General features: G+C 37.4%; 1 protein-coding gene across 2 annotated transcripts; it reads left to right on the forward strand.

Annotated features, from left to right (window-relative positions):
* The first annotated feature begins 6,166 nt into the window (after positions 1-6,166).
* On the forward strand, positions 6,167-18,237 carry slc7a4 (solute carrier family 7 member 4). 2 transcript variants are annotated; one of them, XM_082187671.1, is made up of 6 exons: positions 6,167-6,355; positions 7,722-8,800; positions 9,835-10,574; positions 13,335-13,443; positions 14,651-14,862; positions 15,477-18,237. In XM_082187671.1, exons 2-5 carry the CDS (start codon positions 7,819-7,821, stop codon positions 14,845-14,847), a joined length of 2,028 nt encoding a protein of 675 aa, XP_082043797.1. In that variant the 5' UTR covers positions 6,167-6,355; positions 7,722-7,818; the 3' UTR covers positions 14,848-14,862; positions 15,477-18,237. The 2 variants fall into 2 exon arrangements, with proteins under 2 accessions (XP_082043797.1, XP_082043796.1); XM_082187670.1 differs by having other exon boundaries at positions 6,168-6,355; positions 14,651-18,237.
* The last annotated feature ends 1,090 nt before the right edge of the window (positions 18,238-19,327 follow it).

The following is a 19,327-nucleotide window of genomic DNA, read 5'->3' on the forward strand; positions in this document are numbered from 1 at the left end:
ACTATGCTACTAGCCTAAACCCTTTACTCCAGTCCAGTACAAAGACCGCGGGTCTTTTTGCCTCCTGGTTGCGTGCGCAAGCAGTGATGACATCGCAGAGAAATCCATGTATAGTGCCACATTATAGAGCTGGTAAGTCCCGCCCATCCGTAAAACCCCACTGGACCTATAGGTTGAAAAATCGTCAATGCAAGTGAATGTGAGAAAATAATTCTTTTCTGGTCCCGTTTGAATTGTGCCATGAATGTGAACATACTTTATATGTAACGTTTTAAAGACCCACTCCGATGAAAATCATGTTTTTCTAGGTGTTAACATGTTCTTGTGGCATTTTTCTTATGCTAGAGGACATATCTTGAGAAAAATAAGCTCAAAGTTGTATTTCTGAGTATTTCTGCATTCAAATGGCTGTGAATCAGTAACAGACGCTAAAATGCCGGCTAAAATAGACTGGAGTTGTGACGTAGTAACTCCACTGGGCGGGGCCACAAGCTCATACTCCCCTCCGCCCCGCACGCTCAGGTTCTGAGGAGTAGAGAAGACGATGGCGGATCAATACCTATGTGCGGTAGCGGGTTGCAATGCTAAGAGGAGAGATATTGGTATTAGCTTTCATGCTTTACCAAAACATGTTGCTGTGAGAGATGAATGGATTACGTTCCAGGGTTCCAGACTGCGACCATTTTTTGAGAATGTGCGAGTTAAAATTTTATGTGGTCGCATTTGTGCGAGTGCATGGTCATGTACTACTCAGTTAAATTCACGCATGAATTTTCCTGCATTGAACTTGTTTTAGCGCCCGCCAAAGTGAATTTTTGTCCCGCCAAAGTCTTATTTGATCGGTGAGTAATGTAGATGAACTGCTGCGCTTGTGACAGGACATGTTTATAACTGAAAGAACGAGCAGAGAGAGAGACCCGGACGCGCGCGCGCGCACTCTCTGTCTTCGGAGCCAGGCGAAAATGTAAACAAGACCTCACCGTTAGTGATGGCAAAATGAGGCTTCCTGAACCACTGAAACCTCGCAGCCCATTGCTTCAGCCAAAGGTTCATTACTCGAAGCTTCATTCAGCATTGCTCACTAGTGACACCTAGCTACTGTGCAAAGAAATAGCAGACAAATTAATTCATTCTGAACCAGTGTCACGCCCCGCCTGCCCGCCCTCCCTCCCCTACCTAATTTTATAAAAAATATATATTTTTATAAAAAAAATTATATTTTATAAAAAACACTTTTATAAATAAAAATATTTATTTGTAATTTAAATATACAAATAAATATTTATATTTATTTGTATATTTATATTTAAATGTATATTTTATAAAAATATTTTTATAAATAAAAATATTTATTTATTTGTTTTGTACTCACTGTTGATGTCTGTAACCTTTCATTTGCAATAATAAAAAGACATGATCAGACATTTGTCCATTACTGTGTATAATATAAAATATGTATCTTTCACTGTCTGAATTTATTTGTGCAGAGTCACACACACAGTTAATTAATTATTCATAAATTGTTTGGATAGTGACAGTATGAACAACAACAACAGTGACACTGTGTTGAGTGCAGTGCTTATGTTAGAGGGAGTGCAATAACATACATTTATTCATTTAGCAGATTATAGATAACAGATTAAAGTAAACTGCAACAGAATAGTCCGGAAGGAAGGATTACAATAGATTTTTTTATTGAGAAACAAAAAACTATTATTTCAAGTGTGTTGGGGTTTAGACGATTCCTCTTCTTGGACAAAATCTCGGCTTGGAAAAGATCCTTACACAAGGAACAAGGGATGCAGGGGAATGTAAAAATGGCAGTGGTATAAATGAGGACACTGATGCTTCTGTTGAGCCCAGACAGGGGAGGATTCCCTCTTTCTTGCTGTCTCCATTACCAGGAAAAAGGAAGAGTCACAAAAAGCAAACAAATCCAAAAGGGCAATCCAAATCAAAAAGCAGTCCAGTCCAGATCCAAAAATCCAGAGCAATCCAAATAATCTTATCTAATTAATATAACAAGACTATAATATAGCTACTATAATTAATAATAACAATATACTATAACTATTCTAACCTGATAATGTCATAATATACAGCCCTCACATATGACACAACAACAATAACAATGATAGTTATCTAACTCTCTGACTCTCTGACACTACTACAACTGCATCTACTACTCCTGCAACACCCACAAGGTGGCGCGAGTTTCGAACCGCCTTTTATCCGGAAGCGACACTCAGACCGAACCGATGACGTATTTACACAAACCGAGGCCTCGTTTGTCATTAGTCACGTGATTTTCACGTTAACAACACAAGCCTCGAATCGCGGCTTCATCTGGCACGCCCACTTTTTCTCGACACACGCTCCGACGCCTCGGTTCAAATGTCACATCACTACTCACCGTCTCCAAACTAAGCGCTGTCTTGCTCTCTCTCCCTCGCACATATTAATCAAAATAAATCGACACGGCGGTAAAAGGTCGGAAGACCAAAGTTTCGTGTGGAGCATTCGGAGATTTTTTTTCTTTTTCTGAATTGCCGCTGGGTGTGAATTGTGCTTAAAAAGTTGCCTTATCTTCTCTGAAAAGCGTTCCGGACATTCAGCTGACATAAAACAACACTTTAATTAAACGAAAAAAAACTATCCAGTGATGAAATGTTTTCTGTGTTGACAGAAAGAAAGAAAGACAGAAAGAAGCTGTTGCTGCCTATGTATCTCGCTTCAGCCAACGGCTCCGCCCACAACGCAGAGGCGAATTGCTAATGAGCTACTGCCGCTCTGCTGAAGAGAAGTCCCAGAAAACGGCACAGGTTTTGTGATTTTGGCTAAAAACGGCATAATCATCATTTAAAGACCACTGAGAATGTTTAAAAATAAATCAAAATATGATCGGAGTGGGACTTTAAATACCATATTTAAGTCTTTAAATTAATTTAAATTGTTAATATCACCTGTGTACTCAATTACTGTTTGTCTGATGAGTGCCCAATCTCTGAACAAAAAGGTTTCAATAAGCGCCACCTGCTTGTGATAGCTGTAAATGTAAGAACAACACAAGCTCATGTTGTTTTCCAAAGACAGATATTGATTACAATTGTCTGTATCTTATACCTGCATTGATTGCTAACCTCCACTGTAACTGATTTCCCCACACAAATTCTAATGCTTTGATGTTAAAGCTAGAATGTCCACTAATGTGTTTATTTACAAAAAGGCATGAGTGGAGAAAAACAGGGCACTTTTATTTTTATCAAAATTTTCATAAAACTGCCATTTAAATATATTATTTCTATAGGTTATACAAAAAAAGGACAAAATAAATAGGCTGCTGAATAAGCTGATCTATAGCATGATAAATGGTGGTAGAACGGTACACCCCCCTAAGCTCACAGAAATGGTTAGACCCAAGTCTTCAGCAGCCAATGATACTGACCTGTTCGCATATTTTACGTGTATTTCACGCGTGAAATACGCATTGAATACGCGTATTTAACGCACTAATTTGTCACGCGTAAACAACACGTATTTAACGCGTATTTGATGCGTATTTAACGCGTGAAATACGCGTTAAAATTCACGTGTTTTTGGCCCTAAAGGCTTTCCATACTTGCGTGCATTTGTGGATTGCTGCGCGCACATGTGGATCTCTCGCGTGCATTTGTGGATTGGTGCGCGCACATGTGGATCTCTCGCGTGCATTTGTGGAGGGTTTTGAGACTGTTTTCACTCCATAGCGCTGGCAAAACCAGCAATGCAGGTTTGAGAGGTGGCACCCCGACAAATATCGCGAGAATCACGACTTGCTTTACGGCACAACGTCACTTACATCAACAACATATGAAGCAGCCTGTATGGAAGACACTAGCACACATTTCAGACGTGAATCATGGCAGAGTCGACAAAGAAAACGAAGAAAGTGCGGTCGGAAGAGTGCAGAGATGCTGTTTGAGAAAAACGGAAAATGAAAGCTTTAGCATAAGTTCTGCCAGGAAGACTTAATTACTAATTCACTCATTAACATCATATCTATCCAATCATGTCCTAATACTTGCTGTATAAAAGATCGGTAATTGTACATGTTTGAGTTTGCAGATGCTGACACAACAATCACCTCCACCCTCCCCACCACCACCAGGTCCTGTCTATACCTTCCGGGGGTCGGCTGCGCCCCTGCCTTCGTCTTCAGGCAGGAATTGCAGATTCCGCTACCCTCGGATTATGTACTACGGACGGGGCCTACGCCAAAGAACTTTATTAATAATTGCTCGCTGGGCTGTCAATAAATTAATGCTTTGTTACATCATTATATCTCCCGAGTCTTTCTGGTAGAACTGCATAGTGTGCCTTTAAATTACATTAAAATGACTTTAAAAAAATAGTTGAATCTTGAAATTTGAAAGTTGAAAAAAAAAGTAGCAAATTGCTTAACTTATTTTGATGAGTTAAAGCAATGTAAAAACATTATGTTGTCATATTTTATTTTTACAGTGTGGAGGACAGGTAACCACTAGGGGGCATCAGCAAACTTCCAAGGGAGACCTAATTAGCCTTTATGAGTGTTTTAAAATAAGTTATATTAACATAATCTTAATTCATTTTCTAAAAGAAAACACAAAAAAAATCGTGATGTAAAACATTAAACTAACATCATGTATTAGGCTTTTTTATTTATTAGTACCAGAGGTATGGTATTGTATTGTAAAGTAGGCATATTGAATGTCTGTATATTTTATTGCATGCCATTCATAAATATAATTACTCTGAAATACTGTTCATTATTATTTGTTATGCTCATATTAAATTAGGCTTTACCTCAGATTTACTCAGAAAAAATAAATTTAGGACAGAATCGAAACCTTCCTATAATAAATTGAAATTAAAAGTGGATCCGTAAGTTATCTTGATCATTACATTTCGACATAAATTCTAAGTCAAAGGAACAAGGAGCTGATTTTTGGTCCTCGGAGCAACACCTGTGCCGGGATATTGAGGTTTCTGTTAAAAAAAAAAAAAATAATTAAAACAGGTGATTTTGCAATACCGACACATATAGAGGTAATCAATCAAACAAACAAACAAACAAATACATTTAGAAGAATTGGAAAATGGTCAAGCAACCTCCACTGGACATCTTGAGATACACTGACCCTGCTGGTTTTACTACATTTTATTTTTATGCTGTTGACACAGTCAACAATAATAAGACATATAATCCAGTAGTGGGATGGGTTATATTATATAACAGCACTCTTCATATTTGACATTAATTTATCATTTAACTATAAATACCTTTATAAACTAAAATTACTGTGTTAAAGACATTTAAACAAACTGTTACATTCATGTCATGAATATGCATGAACTGTGTTGCAGTTTATTGCAATGCATTATTTTGTTCCTTTTCGTTCTTTTTTATACTTTTTTTTAATTCTATACTTTTTATATAAAGGAAAGAAAATGTAGACATATAAAGTTCTGTATCTTTATATTTCCTTCTCTTCATTATGTCTACATAAGCACTTAGAATTACCATTATGATAGTATATATAAACTTTGCCATTTATTTTGGTTGTTAAATTTTGTACAGTAACAGTCCTTTATTTAAGCTTTATATTATTCAACAGTCTTATTCTGAATATTTATCGAGTTTGCTGAAACTCTTTCAGTTTAATGAAAAGATATAGCCCAACACTGTTATAATTTGTTTAAATATTTTTTTCCTCTAAATTCACTTCATAAAAAAAACTTTAAAAAAAACTAGCCAACAGGTTGCTCCTGAAGAGAGTTTGGAAAAGGTATGTCTCCTAAAATATATTATGGAATATCTTTGATTAAACCTGTTGTTTACTTGTTTAAAAAAATACACAACTATTTGCATTGAAGCATTAAAGCATGAAATTATAGGCCCCTTTGATATATGATCTTTTTTCTTTCTTTTTTTACCTTTTGGGACTAAAAATATAGTTTTGCAAAAAAAAAAAAAGGTTTGAATGATAATTAGAATGACAACATTAAACTTGTATTATTTTAATAAAAATTGTTTAACTAAAAAACTATACTAGGGACTTCTGAAGCACCGATAGGATTCAATAGAATGAATCTGACTTTCCAACAGTAGTAAGTGGCTCAATATTTCATTATCAGTAACAGCATGTCTGTGTACATACAAAAGTGCATTAGGTAAAGGGAGGTTTCATACAAACATTATCCATTAATGAGGTGCTGTACCTTTAAGAGCGGAAACAGCTCCTGTTCGCTCCTCCACCCTCTGCTCTGTTCAATGACGCTTTACAACATCGCTTTCATCAAACACGACACGAATGAACGCAAGAATCAATTACAGGTAAAAAGCCATAGCCTACTATCCTTTATCAATTTACAAATTATATTTTAATGCTTAGAGATTTGTCGTTAATGCGAAACAGAGCGGGGCAGTTTCTCACCTGTCTTCGTGACGATGCTCAACACCGTGTGGTTTTAGCAAAGGGATGAAAACAGAGGAGCTGTCACGGTTTAGTTCAGTCAAACGATTACAGCGCCGAGAAAATATCGTTGCTTCTTAAATGTGAGCTTATGTGAGCTCTTTAAAATATCACTACAGACTCAAATTCATGTTGGGTTATATTATCAATGCTGCGTTTTATGGATAAAGGTGGTGCATCAACATTTAGCGTGTATTTTATATCATTTTATAAGTAAAGTGAGTTGTAAATGCACTGTACAATGGAGATGTTCAGATAAGGATGAGGTGTATGACGTCATCCAGGGCTCGCTCCAGCAGTGAGTCTAGAGAAGCAGCGGATATGATCTGTGATGTGAACGGGAATCACCATCTGTCATCCGCAGCATCATCTGTGTAAACTGTGGCCTGGTTACATCTCCACAACTGCTTATTATGATTGATTCATTTAATCAAAATTAAGAGTTTTTTTTTTATTAAGCATTAAACACTATTAAACGTTTGTGTTGCATATTCAAAAGATATTATTCCAGGTTATATGATTGATAATTAGTAATTCAGTTCAGACTTTTTAGGAATTCTTTCTGTACCAAATCGATGGCTGCGGTTTTTGGTTACCTGCAAAAGGTGTCACTAACTTAATACATAGGGTTTATTATATACATTATGGCATAAAAACAAATATTACGGCTCAATTATAGTTTGAATTTGTCTACTAAGGACCTCTATTGTCTACATTAAAATGATGTACCATGATTTGAAGTAATGGCCCCGTGACTGTGTGTAAATTATGCACAACATTTCATAACACAATAAATGCATGTTGAATAATTGACTGGCTTATATGTTATATTACACAGCTCTCTGCTGTGTACGATCATAGTAGATTTGTATGTAATAAAATTTAATGGAAGTTGCTGGATGTAAATTCTTCATATTCAATCAGTGTTTTCAGAGCTGCATTTAGTTTTTCTTTTGTTCATCTATAACCACATAACATTAGACATACGTTAACAACTGAGACAGTCAATAGATGTACATATCTGATAAATACAGGTCAATACAAACGGACTGAACCCATCACTAGACAGGCCTAGAATAGAATGTTATGAAATATATAAAATGTCCAATAAAAAATAAAAAAAGATTTCACCACACTTTGAATATATATATTCGGCCTAAACAATCATTCATTTCTGACTTTGCTTTTCAGTATATTATATTTATTCTATGTTTATTTTTATTTCAGGTTTATAAGGCCTGTTTGACTCTGAAAACTATGGACCAGGTTTGACCTTCGTGTATTTCATATCATCTCTTTTACCAACTGTTCGTTCTCTATCAAGATGGCGTCATGTGTTTCTGGATGCTCTTCAGTGATGAGGTTCTGTCAGAAGCTGAACAGGCTAAAGACGCTGGAGGATGATGTTATGGCAACATCACTGAAACGTTGTCTGTCCACAGTGGACCTCGCTCTGCTTGGTGTTGGTGGAATGGTGGGTTCAGGCCTGTATGTTCTCACAGGAACCGTTGCTAAAGACACTGCAGGACCAGCTGTCGTGGTGTCGTTCCTCATAGCAGGAGTAGCGTCTCTCATGGCAGCGCTGTGCTATGCTGAGTTTGGTGCCCGTGTACCAAAGACAGGCTCCGCCTACATGTTTACTTACGTTTCTGTTGGGGAAATCTGGGCGTTCCTGATTGGTTGGAATGTAATTTTGGAGTATATGATTGGAGGGGCTGCGGTAGCTCGTGCATGGAGTGGCTATCTGGACTCTATTTTCAATCACCGCATTCAGAACTTCACTGAAAGTCATGTGATGCGTTGGGACGTGCCCTTCATTACTCATTACCCAGACCTCTTAGCGGCCTCCATCCTCCTAGTGGCTTCATTTTTCATCTCATTTGGTGTTCGTGTCTCATCTTGGCTCAACCACATCTTTTCGGCCATCAGTATGGCAGTCATTGCCTTTATCTTGGTGTTTGGGTTTGTACTGGCCGACCCAGTCAACTGGAGCGCTCAGGAGGGAGGCTTTGCCCCGTTTGGATTTTCAGGTATTATGGCAGGAACTGCAACATGCTTCTATGCCTTTGTTGGCTTTGACGTGATAGCGGCTTCCAGTGAAGAAGCCAGTAATCCTCAGAAGGCTATTCCTATAGCAACGGCCATCTCATTGGGCCTGGCAGCCACAGCGTACGTCCTGGTGTCCACAGTTCTTACATTGATGGTTCCATGGCATACACTCGACCCAAACTCAGCTCTGTCAGATGCGTTCTTCAGACGGGGATATAGCTGGGCCGGGTTCATCGTGGCTGTGGGTTCCATCTGTGGTGAGTATGAGTTAGTGGTTGACATAGAGGATTTTCAATGGCCAGTGTTGATATATAGTGAGCAGGGTGATTATAGCAAATATACGCAATTATATGACAACAAAAGATGTACACAATTTTTCATTTAATAACAACTTATTTAACGCAATAACTATTCGTTCACAAATTTTATTTTAGATAATAGTGGCCAATCATATGAGCAAATTATTCAGTCTTGTTGAAAACTGTCTTGTTGAGGCAACATCACATTTCTTTTTTGATGCGCTTTTAGGAATTTATGGTTTGTTTGCATGTTTACCTTACCCATTGAACAAAATTATTAACTCCAGTGAACGTCTTTTAAAATTTGTATTTATTTTATGGCCATATATATATATATATATATATATAAATGTATACTTCTATAGCTAGGATGCATTAAATTAATCAAAAATGGCACTAAGACCGTTATAATGTTACCAAAAATTTATAATTCAAGTAAATCACACCATCAAAGTATACTAAAATATTAAGCAGCACAACTGTTTTCAACATTGATAATAATAAGAAATGATTCTTGAGCACCAAATAAGCATATATATTAGATTTCTGAAGGAAATTACTCGAAAGAGTAGTTTCTGAAAATTCAGCTTTGCACTGCAGTCAATATTCAGTCTTGCAGTTTAAAATATATATTCTTAGAAAACAGTTATTTTAAATTTTAATAATATTTCACAATATTAAGGTTTTTACTGTATTTTTGATCAAATAAATGCAGCCTTGGTGAGCAGAACAGACTTTCAAAAACAAAAAAAATCTTACTGACCTCAAACCTATGAACGTTAGTGTGTGTAGAGATACTTAGTGTATGTAGAGATCCATATTGATGTTCATATGGTCACATTGATGTAAAATATTTTTTTCTTGGAAGACATGACTGAACTTTATAGCAGTCTCTACTCTCTATAATTGTTATGTTCATATAGATGGAGCAATATGGAGTTATACTGTTTCCTATCTTGTCTAATTGTAACTGTCTAATCTCTTTCATCTAGCCATGAACACTGTGTTGCTCAGCAACCTCTTCTCTCTCCCGCGGATTGTGTATGCCATGGCGGAGGATGGCCTCTTCTTCTCTGTCTTTTCTCGTGTCAACCCTGTAACCAAAGTCCCAGTGATCGCCATTCTTGTTTTTGGCAGCCTTATGGCATTTCTTGCCCTCATCTTTGATCTAGAAGCACTAGTCCAGTTCCTCTCTATTGGCACTCTACTTGCTTACACTTTTGTAGCGGCCAGCATCATAGTGCTCCGCTACCAACAGGATAAATGTACTGGTAGCTCAGGAGGAATCAAGACCGATGCTTCATCCACACCTTCACTGAACCAGTCAGGGCAGCAGGTGGATCCGTCTGTGGCAGTGAACGAGACCCAGACCTTTGCACAGGACAGCGGAGAGCCGAAGGAGTATGAGTCATTCTCTGATAAACTTCAGCTGGTGGAGAGGCAGAAGGCGGTGAAGGAGAGACGCGCTGCTGGGACGCTGAAGGCTCGCTGGGAACCGTACCTGGGCCGTATACTGGGGGACTGTGAGCCGGGGGAGGTGGTGGCGTTCTCTGTGCTGGCTCTGATGGTCAGTGCAGTCTCTTTTAGTGGTGTGTTGGTGTTTGGGACTAACCAGCTGCATCTGCCTGTGTGGAGCTTCACCCTGCTGCTGGTCATCTTCAGTCTGGTCTTCCTGCTCAGTCTGGCTCTCATCTGGGTCCATGAACAGCAGCCCAATAACAAGACCTTTCAGGTTAGTTATATATACTGCAGTAATGAGGGGAATAGATACAGTGAGGAAATAAGTATTTGAACACCTTGCTATTTTGCAAGTTCTCCCACTTGGAAATCATGGAGGGGTCTGAAATTGTCATCGTAGGTGCATGTCCACTGTGAGAGACATAATCAAAAAAAAAATCCAGAAATCACAATGTATGATTTTTTTAACTATTTATTTGTATGATACAGCTGCAAATAAGTATTTGAACACCTGAGAAAATCAATGTTAATATTTGGTACAGTAGCCTTTGTTTGCAATTACAGAGGTCAAACGTTTCCTTTAGTTTTTCACCAGGTTTGCACACACTGCAGGAGGGATTTTGGCCCACTCCTCCACACAGATCTTCTCTAGATCAGTCAGGTTTCTGGGCTGTCGCTGAGAAACACGGAGTTTGAGCTCCCTCCAAAGATTCTCTATTGGGTTTAGGTCTGGAGACTGGCTAGGCCACGCCAGAACCTTGATATGCTTCTTACAGAGCCACTCCTTGGTTATCCTGGCTGTGTGCTTCGGGTCATTGTCATGTTGGAAGACCCAGCCTCGACCCATCTTCAATGCTCTAACTGAGGGAAGGAGGTTGTTCCCCCAAATCTCGCAATACATGGCCCCGGTCATCCTCTCCTTAATACAGTGCAGTCGCCCTGTCCCATGTGCAGAAAAACACCCCCAAAGCATGATGCTACCACCCCCATGCTTCACAGTAGGGATGGTGTTCTTGGGATGGTACTCATCATTCTTCTTCCTCCAAACACGTTTAGTGGAATTATGACCAAAAAGTTCTAGTTTGGTCTCATCTGACCACATGACTTTGTCCCATGACTCCTCTGGATCATCCAAATGGTCATTGGCAAACTTAAGACGGGCCTTGACATGTGCTGGTTTAAGCAGGGGAACCTTCCGTGCCATGCATGATTTCAAACCATGACGTCTTAGTGTATTACCAACAGTAACCTTGGAAACGGTGGTCCCAGCTCTTTTCAGGTCATAGACCAGCTCCTCCCGTGTAGTTCTGGGCTGATTTCTCACCTTTCTTAGGATCATTGAGACCCCACGAGGTGAGATCTTGCATGGAGCCCCAGTCCGAGGGAGATTGACAGTCATGTTTAGCTTCTTCCATTTTCTAATGATTGCTCCAACAGTGGACCTTTTTTCACCAAGCTGCTTGGCAATTTCCCCGTAGCCCTTTCCAGCCTTGTGGAGGTGTACAATTTTGTCTCTAGTGTCTTTGGACAGCTCTTTGGTCTTGGCCATGTTAGTAGTTGGATTCTTACTGATTGTATGGGGTGGACAGGTGTCGTTATGCAGCGAACGACCTCAAACAGGTGCATCTAATTTAGGATAATAAATGGAGTGGAGGTGGACATTTTAAAGGCAGACTAACAGGTCTTTGAGGGTCAGAATTCTAGCTGATAGACAGGTGTTCAAATACTTATTTGCAGCTGTATCATACAAATAAATAGTTTAAAAAATCATATATTGTGATTTCTGGATTTTTTTTTTAGATTATGTCTCTCACAGTGGACATGCACCTACGATGACAATTTCAGACCCCTCCATGATTTCCAAGTGGGAGAACTTGCAAAATAGCAGGGTGTTCAAATACTTATTTCCTCACTCTATCTGCTAAGATATCCACAGAAAACCACAGATATCATACAGTTAAAGGGTTAGTTTACCAAAAAATGTTAATTGTCATCAATTACTTTTCAGTTTATCTTTAGGACACAAATGAAGTATTTTTTAATAAATTTAGAGTGATTCCTGTGCTCCATTGAATCTATTCTCCTATTCTTCAGTTGTTAAACAAGTTCATAAAGAGATAGTAAAAGAAATCCATATGAATTTTAATGTTGGATTTTATTTATATATTGATCAGCAAACATATACAGAGCACTCTCTTTATGAACAATGTTTTGGGGGATTAGACTTTTCATGGAGGGACAGAAATTTCTCAATTTCATTAAAAATGTCTTAATTTATGTTTAAAGATGAATATAAGTCTCATGGGTTTGAATGAAATGAGAGTGAGTAATTGTTGATACAATTTTATTTTTGATTGAACTATCACTTTTAAAAACAGTGGGAATGAATGTATTGTACACGTAGCCTAATTAGTTGAATTTAGATTATTACTGAAGCACATATGTTTTTATGCAGACAAATATTCGTCTTATTTGCTCTGTGCAAGCCTACATCATGAAATTTTACAATTGCTTGTACTGTACAGTTGTGGTCATAAGTTTATGTACACCTTACAGAATCTGCTAAATGTTAACTGACTGAGCTTTTGAACTTCAATGTGTAATGAGTGACAACCGATAAGTACTAAGAGCATTTGGGATTGAACTGATGATACTGATATCTGATATAAAATCATGCAAAAATAGTTTCAGCCTAAATATGTAAATAGATTTTAGCATTTTTAAATACAAATGTAAATTAGATAAGTTCAAAATGTCTTTGTTTTTTAGGAGCTGAATTGGCTGCAACAAACTGAATGAACACAAGAAATTACTCTAAACTTAATTAAATTAATAAAACCATATAAATAAATGTAAAAACATGCTTGTATGCTAGGAACCACAAGATGATGCATTAATGTAGGATGTATGTAAAAGAATCACTGAATAGTTTTCTTGAACCAGTTGATTTAAACAAACCGTTCAAACCAACTGAGATTGAGAGTCATGTAAATGAGTCAGACTTTCCATCACTAGTTTGTGTTTCATCATTCAGGTTCCTCTGGTGCCATTTGTTCCTGGCTTCAGCATCCTCCTGAATGTATTTCTCATGTTGAAGTTAAGTCCGCTCACCTGGATCCGTTTCACCATATGGCTCGCAGCAGGTACCAGTTCAGCACTTTTCACTTCTCCTACACCACAATATTGTGAATTACATAAACATCAATTTAGTAATTACTATACTGAAGTAAAGCAGCAAATGAGATATATACACTTTTTTTGAACTGACCAACTCAGTACAGAACAGCATTAAAGAAAATTACTGAAAACAATTATAAGGTGATAGTTCACCCCAAAACTAATATCTACCCTCATATTGCTCCATTCTGTAAGTATTTATTTCTTGTGTGGAACACCAAAGGGATGTTAAGCTGAGTGTTTGACCTTCTTTTTTCCTATCATTAAAGAGAATGGCAGCCATTACAAGCCGCGTCGTTTCCATTACAGATTTGCGCAAAACTTTTGCAATATTTTATAAATGTATATTTTATAAACTACTGCGAAATGACAGCGCTTCCATTACCCAATGTTATGTGACTAAAACACACAAAATACATTCCTCTCGTGATAAGTCATTCCAAAAAAAAAAAAAAACCTTTTCCATTTGCAGTTGTGAAATTGTTTTGTTTTTTAATTGCCTGAAAAACTACCTCATGTGAGCGTAAAAACGTTTTTTTGCGATTATATGGGAATTTTTGCAAAATTGACATGTTTCCATTGGCTGTATTTTCAATTCGCAGTTGAAGGGTAATGAAAGCTCCAAAAAGACAAAAAAGCACCCTTAAAGTTTTTTAAACCCATCCAATAGCTTTGTGTAAGGAACATAATGAATTATAAATTGTTAGTCACAGATTTGGAGAGTAAATGTTGAGAGAAAATACATTTTGAGTGAGCTGTCCCTTTAAATATTTTCTCACTCTGACATTTTGTTTGGAAATGGCTTGTAGCTAATAGCCTCGAGTTCAAACTGTTTCCCTGACAGGTGAATATAAACACCATCTAGTTTTAATGAGTTATTGTAAATAACATAAATTGTAAATGTCATGTCATGTCTATAGACTTATTTTGTTAGTTTTTTAGTCAAAGCTAATAGCTAAATGTCGGCTGCTTCACCATGTGCAAGCTCTTAAAGAGACAAGGCAACTATTGTCTTTAGTGTCTCAGCATTTATTGGCTTTGGACTCATCTGTGGGAAGAGAAGATCAGTCCAAACATGATTATCTTCAGATCCTGTCAGCACTGCTACAAACCCTTTAAACAGTTAAACCAGCCTGGTCACATAATCAAATTTGTCCTCTTGCTCTGTCACAGGTCTTCTGGTGTATTTCGGGTATGGCGTCTGGCACAGTAAGGAGGGTTTACGGGAACAGCAGGGTCAGGAAGTGGCAGCGCGTTACGTGGTCCTTCCCAGCGGCAGCCTGGTGGAGACAGTGCAGAACGTCCAACCTGAAGGACACACTCACAACACACACACTCCAACCCTCGACAATCCACCGGCCAGCAGATGATCTGATCATGCTGAGGTGTGTTTACAGTACACCTGCATGCCTACCTGTTGTATTACTCTTGCTTTCTTTCTTATGTTCCACTTCCGTTTACTACTGCTGTCATCATGTCAAGATAAACCAAACTGTTCATCAACAAAATGGATTAAAGGAATGTTTGGGTTCAATACAAGTAAAGCATAATGTTTATTACCACAACATTTTTTTTAACTAAAAGCAAAATGTAAAGGCACTTTAATGTTTGCGGATTTGCCCCATTTACTTCCTTTGTAAGCGCCTCACTGTAACTCAGATTTTCTTTTTAAAGAAAAAGGAGGGACAAGTTTAAATACATTTTTGTAGTAATCAACATTATGCCACAAAGGCTGTAGATTGAGCTTAACTTGTACTGAACATGAAATATTTCTTCTGAAGTCAGTAAGTGAACGTTTTGTATGCAATCAACGTCCTTTGTCAGCGTACCTGTGGGCCATTTACTTTCTCTCTTACATATCATATCCACTGTGTTAAGCTACTTTTAGCAACTATTCTAGCTTGTATGTAAATTATAAATGAGAATAAGCGAAGTGCACCATAATTCTGTGGCCCAACCGGATTCATTATCTCCATTGTCTTTTATAATGTTTATATAGAGCCGAGTGGATCCGCATTGCTGCTCTGTGAAAGCTGAAACCTTTAAGACAGACTACTGTTTATCATTCAAACACTGATGTAAGTTGTTGCTTGAGCATATTCTTAGGAAACATTTTTATTTGTGTAGTCCAAACACTGAAATGCACAGGTATGATGGTAGATTAATCTATAATGCAAGAGTCTGTGGTTGTTGAAACGTCATTTGGAGTGTAGTTACTGCCAGATACCTGATATTTGTATGGTTTCTGCAGACCTGAGGGAAATACTGACAATCACTGGTTGGTAGACAGAAAGGGTATATTTAAAGGTCTATGAGTGTCTTAGCAAATGCTGTTAAGGGATCATGTGGATCTACTCAAATCTATCTCCCTTCCCCCATCATATCCCACACACACTCACTCTGATGGCCATACTGTGAATTTAACAGAAGGCAGGAACCAACAATGGATCACATGAATTTACTCAAACATTACTATATTTACACATACATTATTTTTGGGTGTTTGGATCACAAACACACTCCTTAAACACACACACTAAGCCCAGTGACCCTGATTCCAATTTAATCCCTTTTCTCTATGTTTTGCTTTCCACCGCTTTTCTACACCTCATTAATATTTATTTATAATACAGTATAACTGTATATTTATTTATTTTTCAGTGTATAATTAAACCAAAATTCGTTTTTTAATAATGTTCACTATTCATGATGTTAAAGTGAATTGAGTTTTTCTGTTTTTCATATGTATGTTTGTATGATAACCTTATAATGCTGTTCCTAAGTGATCGTGTTTCATTTGTGTCCACTGACACTCCTCACTTGCCTTACCTTTGCAAACACACTTACCCAGCATTCACTAATCCTTATTCCCACACTCAGATTTGCACATCTCATGTGACATCCACACACACACACACACACACACACACACACACACACACACACACACACACACACACACACACACACACACTAAACTGCCCTTATTCTCACACACACTCACACAGTGTGGTGTGACAGAGCTGGGACATTTACTTGGCATACAGGAATTCCTCCATTGCACAATGAAGATCTGCTGCAAGGAGACTCGGTTCTGATGCCTGTACTGAACTCTAATGGGAAACGTAGCTCTTATGACGAGACCAACCAAGTATGCTTGAGCAGTCTATACTTTTTTAGTGACATCACATCCTGTTTTTGATTTGTTTATCTTTGGTCTGTGTTGTATTCACTTGAACCGCACCAGAGTTTGTCCAAGAACCCCTGATATTGTGGGTCTCAGTCCGCTTGTTTGGTGCGCACAGGGTTCAGATGGCAGCGTTCACAGTTATTTAAATGAACCGAACTAACAGAGCAATCGCATTTTATTTTAATCAAACCAAAACAAGTGAAGTGTGAACAAACCCTTAAACATGTTTCTTTATCTTGAACACTTCTGTTTGTCATTGAGCAAGCTTTTGTGTGTGCATTAGAAACTGAGCTTTAAATTTTAGGTTGACCATGTTAGAAAAGAATAGAATTCAAATTATATTGGCAAACTTACACACACATACACACAGTTTTGAGAATTACTGGCCCGATCACCAGTGTGCCCTTCAGACCACTTCACCTTGAGTTTCTCAAAGTGGACTGTCCCTGTTAGTAGTAAAGTTAAATTTGCTTCGGATAGGAATTTAAAACTTAAATGACTATTTATACTTCTCTTTAACACTATAATATTGACAAAAAAGCACAGAACAGACACTTTCCTCGGCACAAGCATAATAGAAGAGTGCATTTTATACGTAGTAGATACTGGCTTGACAGCAGATATTAGAATAGAAATGATTCCATACAAAAGCAAGTATGGGATATTCTGCTTCACAAGCCCCTTAATCTCCCTCACCCCCTAGATTTACAGCGTTCCCTCCCTCACAGATTGACCCAGATTATCCCTGTAGAGAGTCAGTGCATCGGAGATTATTATTGTCACTCGGATAGCTTCAGCTGCACTACACACACAGAAACATGATGTGTCATTTCTACTTCCTGCTGTTTAATCATGCAAACTCTTAATACTTCCTCACTGATATAAAGAATGTGACTGCTCCCTCCTTAAAATTTCCTGTTTATCCCTTTATCCCATTTTTACCACATGATTAGACGCTTCAATTCAGACGCTTCTAATGGAGGTTTATATTCTCAGCTTTTGTTCAACAGCTGTCTTGAATTTATATCTAAAAATGTCTGCCAGTCCACTCTGCTGTATAATCCACTTCATGTCTTTCTGGCAGCCAAATGTAGTTGCTTAATGAGGATCTGAAGACTAGATGAAGGCACAAAACCCAGTTAACAAGTAAATATTATATCTATATGTTTGTATAGCACATGTAACCAATGGCCTTAATGATTCAGATACTGAAGCATTCCCAAAGTTTTACATACAGCTTCTGTAGACTTGTAATTTTAGACTTGTATAGACTGTCATTTTGTGGAATTTAAGATTATTGAATCAAAGATGAAAATCATTATAAAGCTGGGATCTTGTTTTAAAGAAATTTTGGAGCACCTCTTTTTGTCTATCTCTTTCTACACCTTTTCCTGTATACCAGTTCGGTTTGTTTATGTCATTTTCACTTGCACTCTAATCTCTCTCAAAAAGCACCACTTGTTATTAAGAAATGTCCTCTGTTGTGTCATGAGCATATACCGCTGTCTTTGTAACTTTCTGTTATGAGAGATTGTATTATATAATGATGAATAAATGTTTTGAAGCATCATATGGTTTGGTTATTCATAGAATTTGTGGGGTATTCTTTTATATTTATTTTTGTGGAGTTTTTATTTTTATATTAAGTGGTAAAAATGATAGTAGTTTAAAAATAATCAACTGTAAAAACTTTAACTTCAGGAATGACAGATATATTTATCCGACAGGAATGGATTATTAGATTAAGCAGAACTTGTGAGAAGTCACATGGGAATTTTTTTCCAATTACTAGTTTGACCTAGATGACCTCGGCTTAACTAGGTGTAGATAGATAACTGGAGCGTTTGCTTTTGCTGTGTTTGCCAGATGCTACATGAATGATTCAGCTTGACAACCAGGATCTACCCAGACTCCATAATTTGACACCCATCATGCTTAGCTGCACGTGAGATTCCCAACAATACCACAGAACAAAACACTGGGGTTAAATTTCTCTTTTACATGCTGAGTTTGTCAGTCCATAATCCCAATACAGTAATATGTACAGTGTGTACCTTGAGTTTACCACAGGAAACAGTGACAGAAAACATTGTGTGTGCAGTTGATTCAATATTACACACAACACTGATAGACTGATGGATCTCTGTAGTGAAAAGATAATGTTTCACTCGAGCCTGGTGGTTACCATGACAACATACTGAGGTCTTTGTCAGTAAACATTCAGATCTATTCAGTTGCCAAGGTTGAAATTATTGGCAACACTTAAATACATACTCATTTATTAAATAATACAAATAAATACTAATTTCTTAAATAAAAAAATAAAAATACATTAACAACGAGCAATATATTTTTTTTACATCATTAACTTTCAAAAATGTTAACTTTCATGTAGTTCACAGTGCATTAACTAATGTTAACAGATAGAACTTTTGATCTTAAAAATGTATTAGTAAAGCTTGAGATTAACATTAACTACGAATAATAAATGCTGTAGAAGCATTGTTTCATTGTTATTTCATGTTAGTTGTAATCTTTTTTGAAGTAATATCCTGTATGCATGTTGCCAAGTCAATAGAGGGATGATTGATTAAATAATTAATATAGTAAATACATAATTAGTAAATGCAATTCATACATAATGAATTGAATACAGCTCT

Source organism: Leuciscus leuciscus, assembly GCF_965113295.1.
Source record: "Leuciscus leuciscus genome assembly, chromosome: 13".
In the NCBI taxonomy this organism is placed as follows: Eukaryota; Metazoa; Chordata; class Actinopteri; order Cypriniformes; family Leuciscidae; genus Leuciscus; species Leuciscus leuciscus.

Bases quoted from the DNA above. Each gene is read 5' to 3' on its own strand.
- slc7a4 (XM_082187671.1), top strand. From the start codon at position 7,819: ATGGCGTCATGTGTTTCTGGATGCTCTTCAGTGATGAGGTTCTGTCAG. The intron at 8,801-9,834 runs GTGAGTATGAGT...TCTTTCATCTAG, and splicing joins GGCTGTGGGTTCCATCTGTG to CCATGAACACTGTGTTGCTC. The intron at 10,575-13,334 runs GTTAGTTATATA...TTCATCATTCAG, and splicing joins CCAATAACAAGACCTTTCAG to GTTCCTCTGGTGCCATTTGT.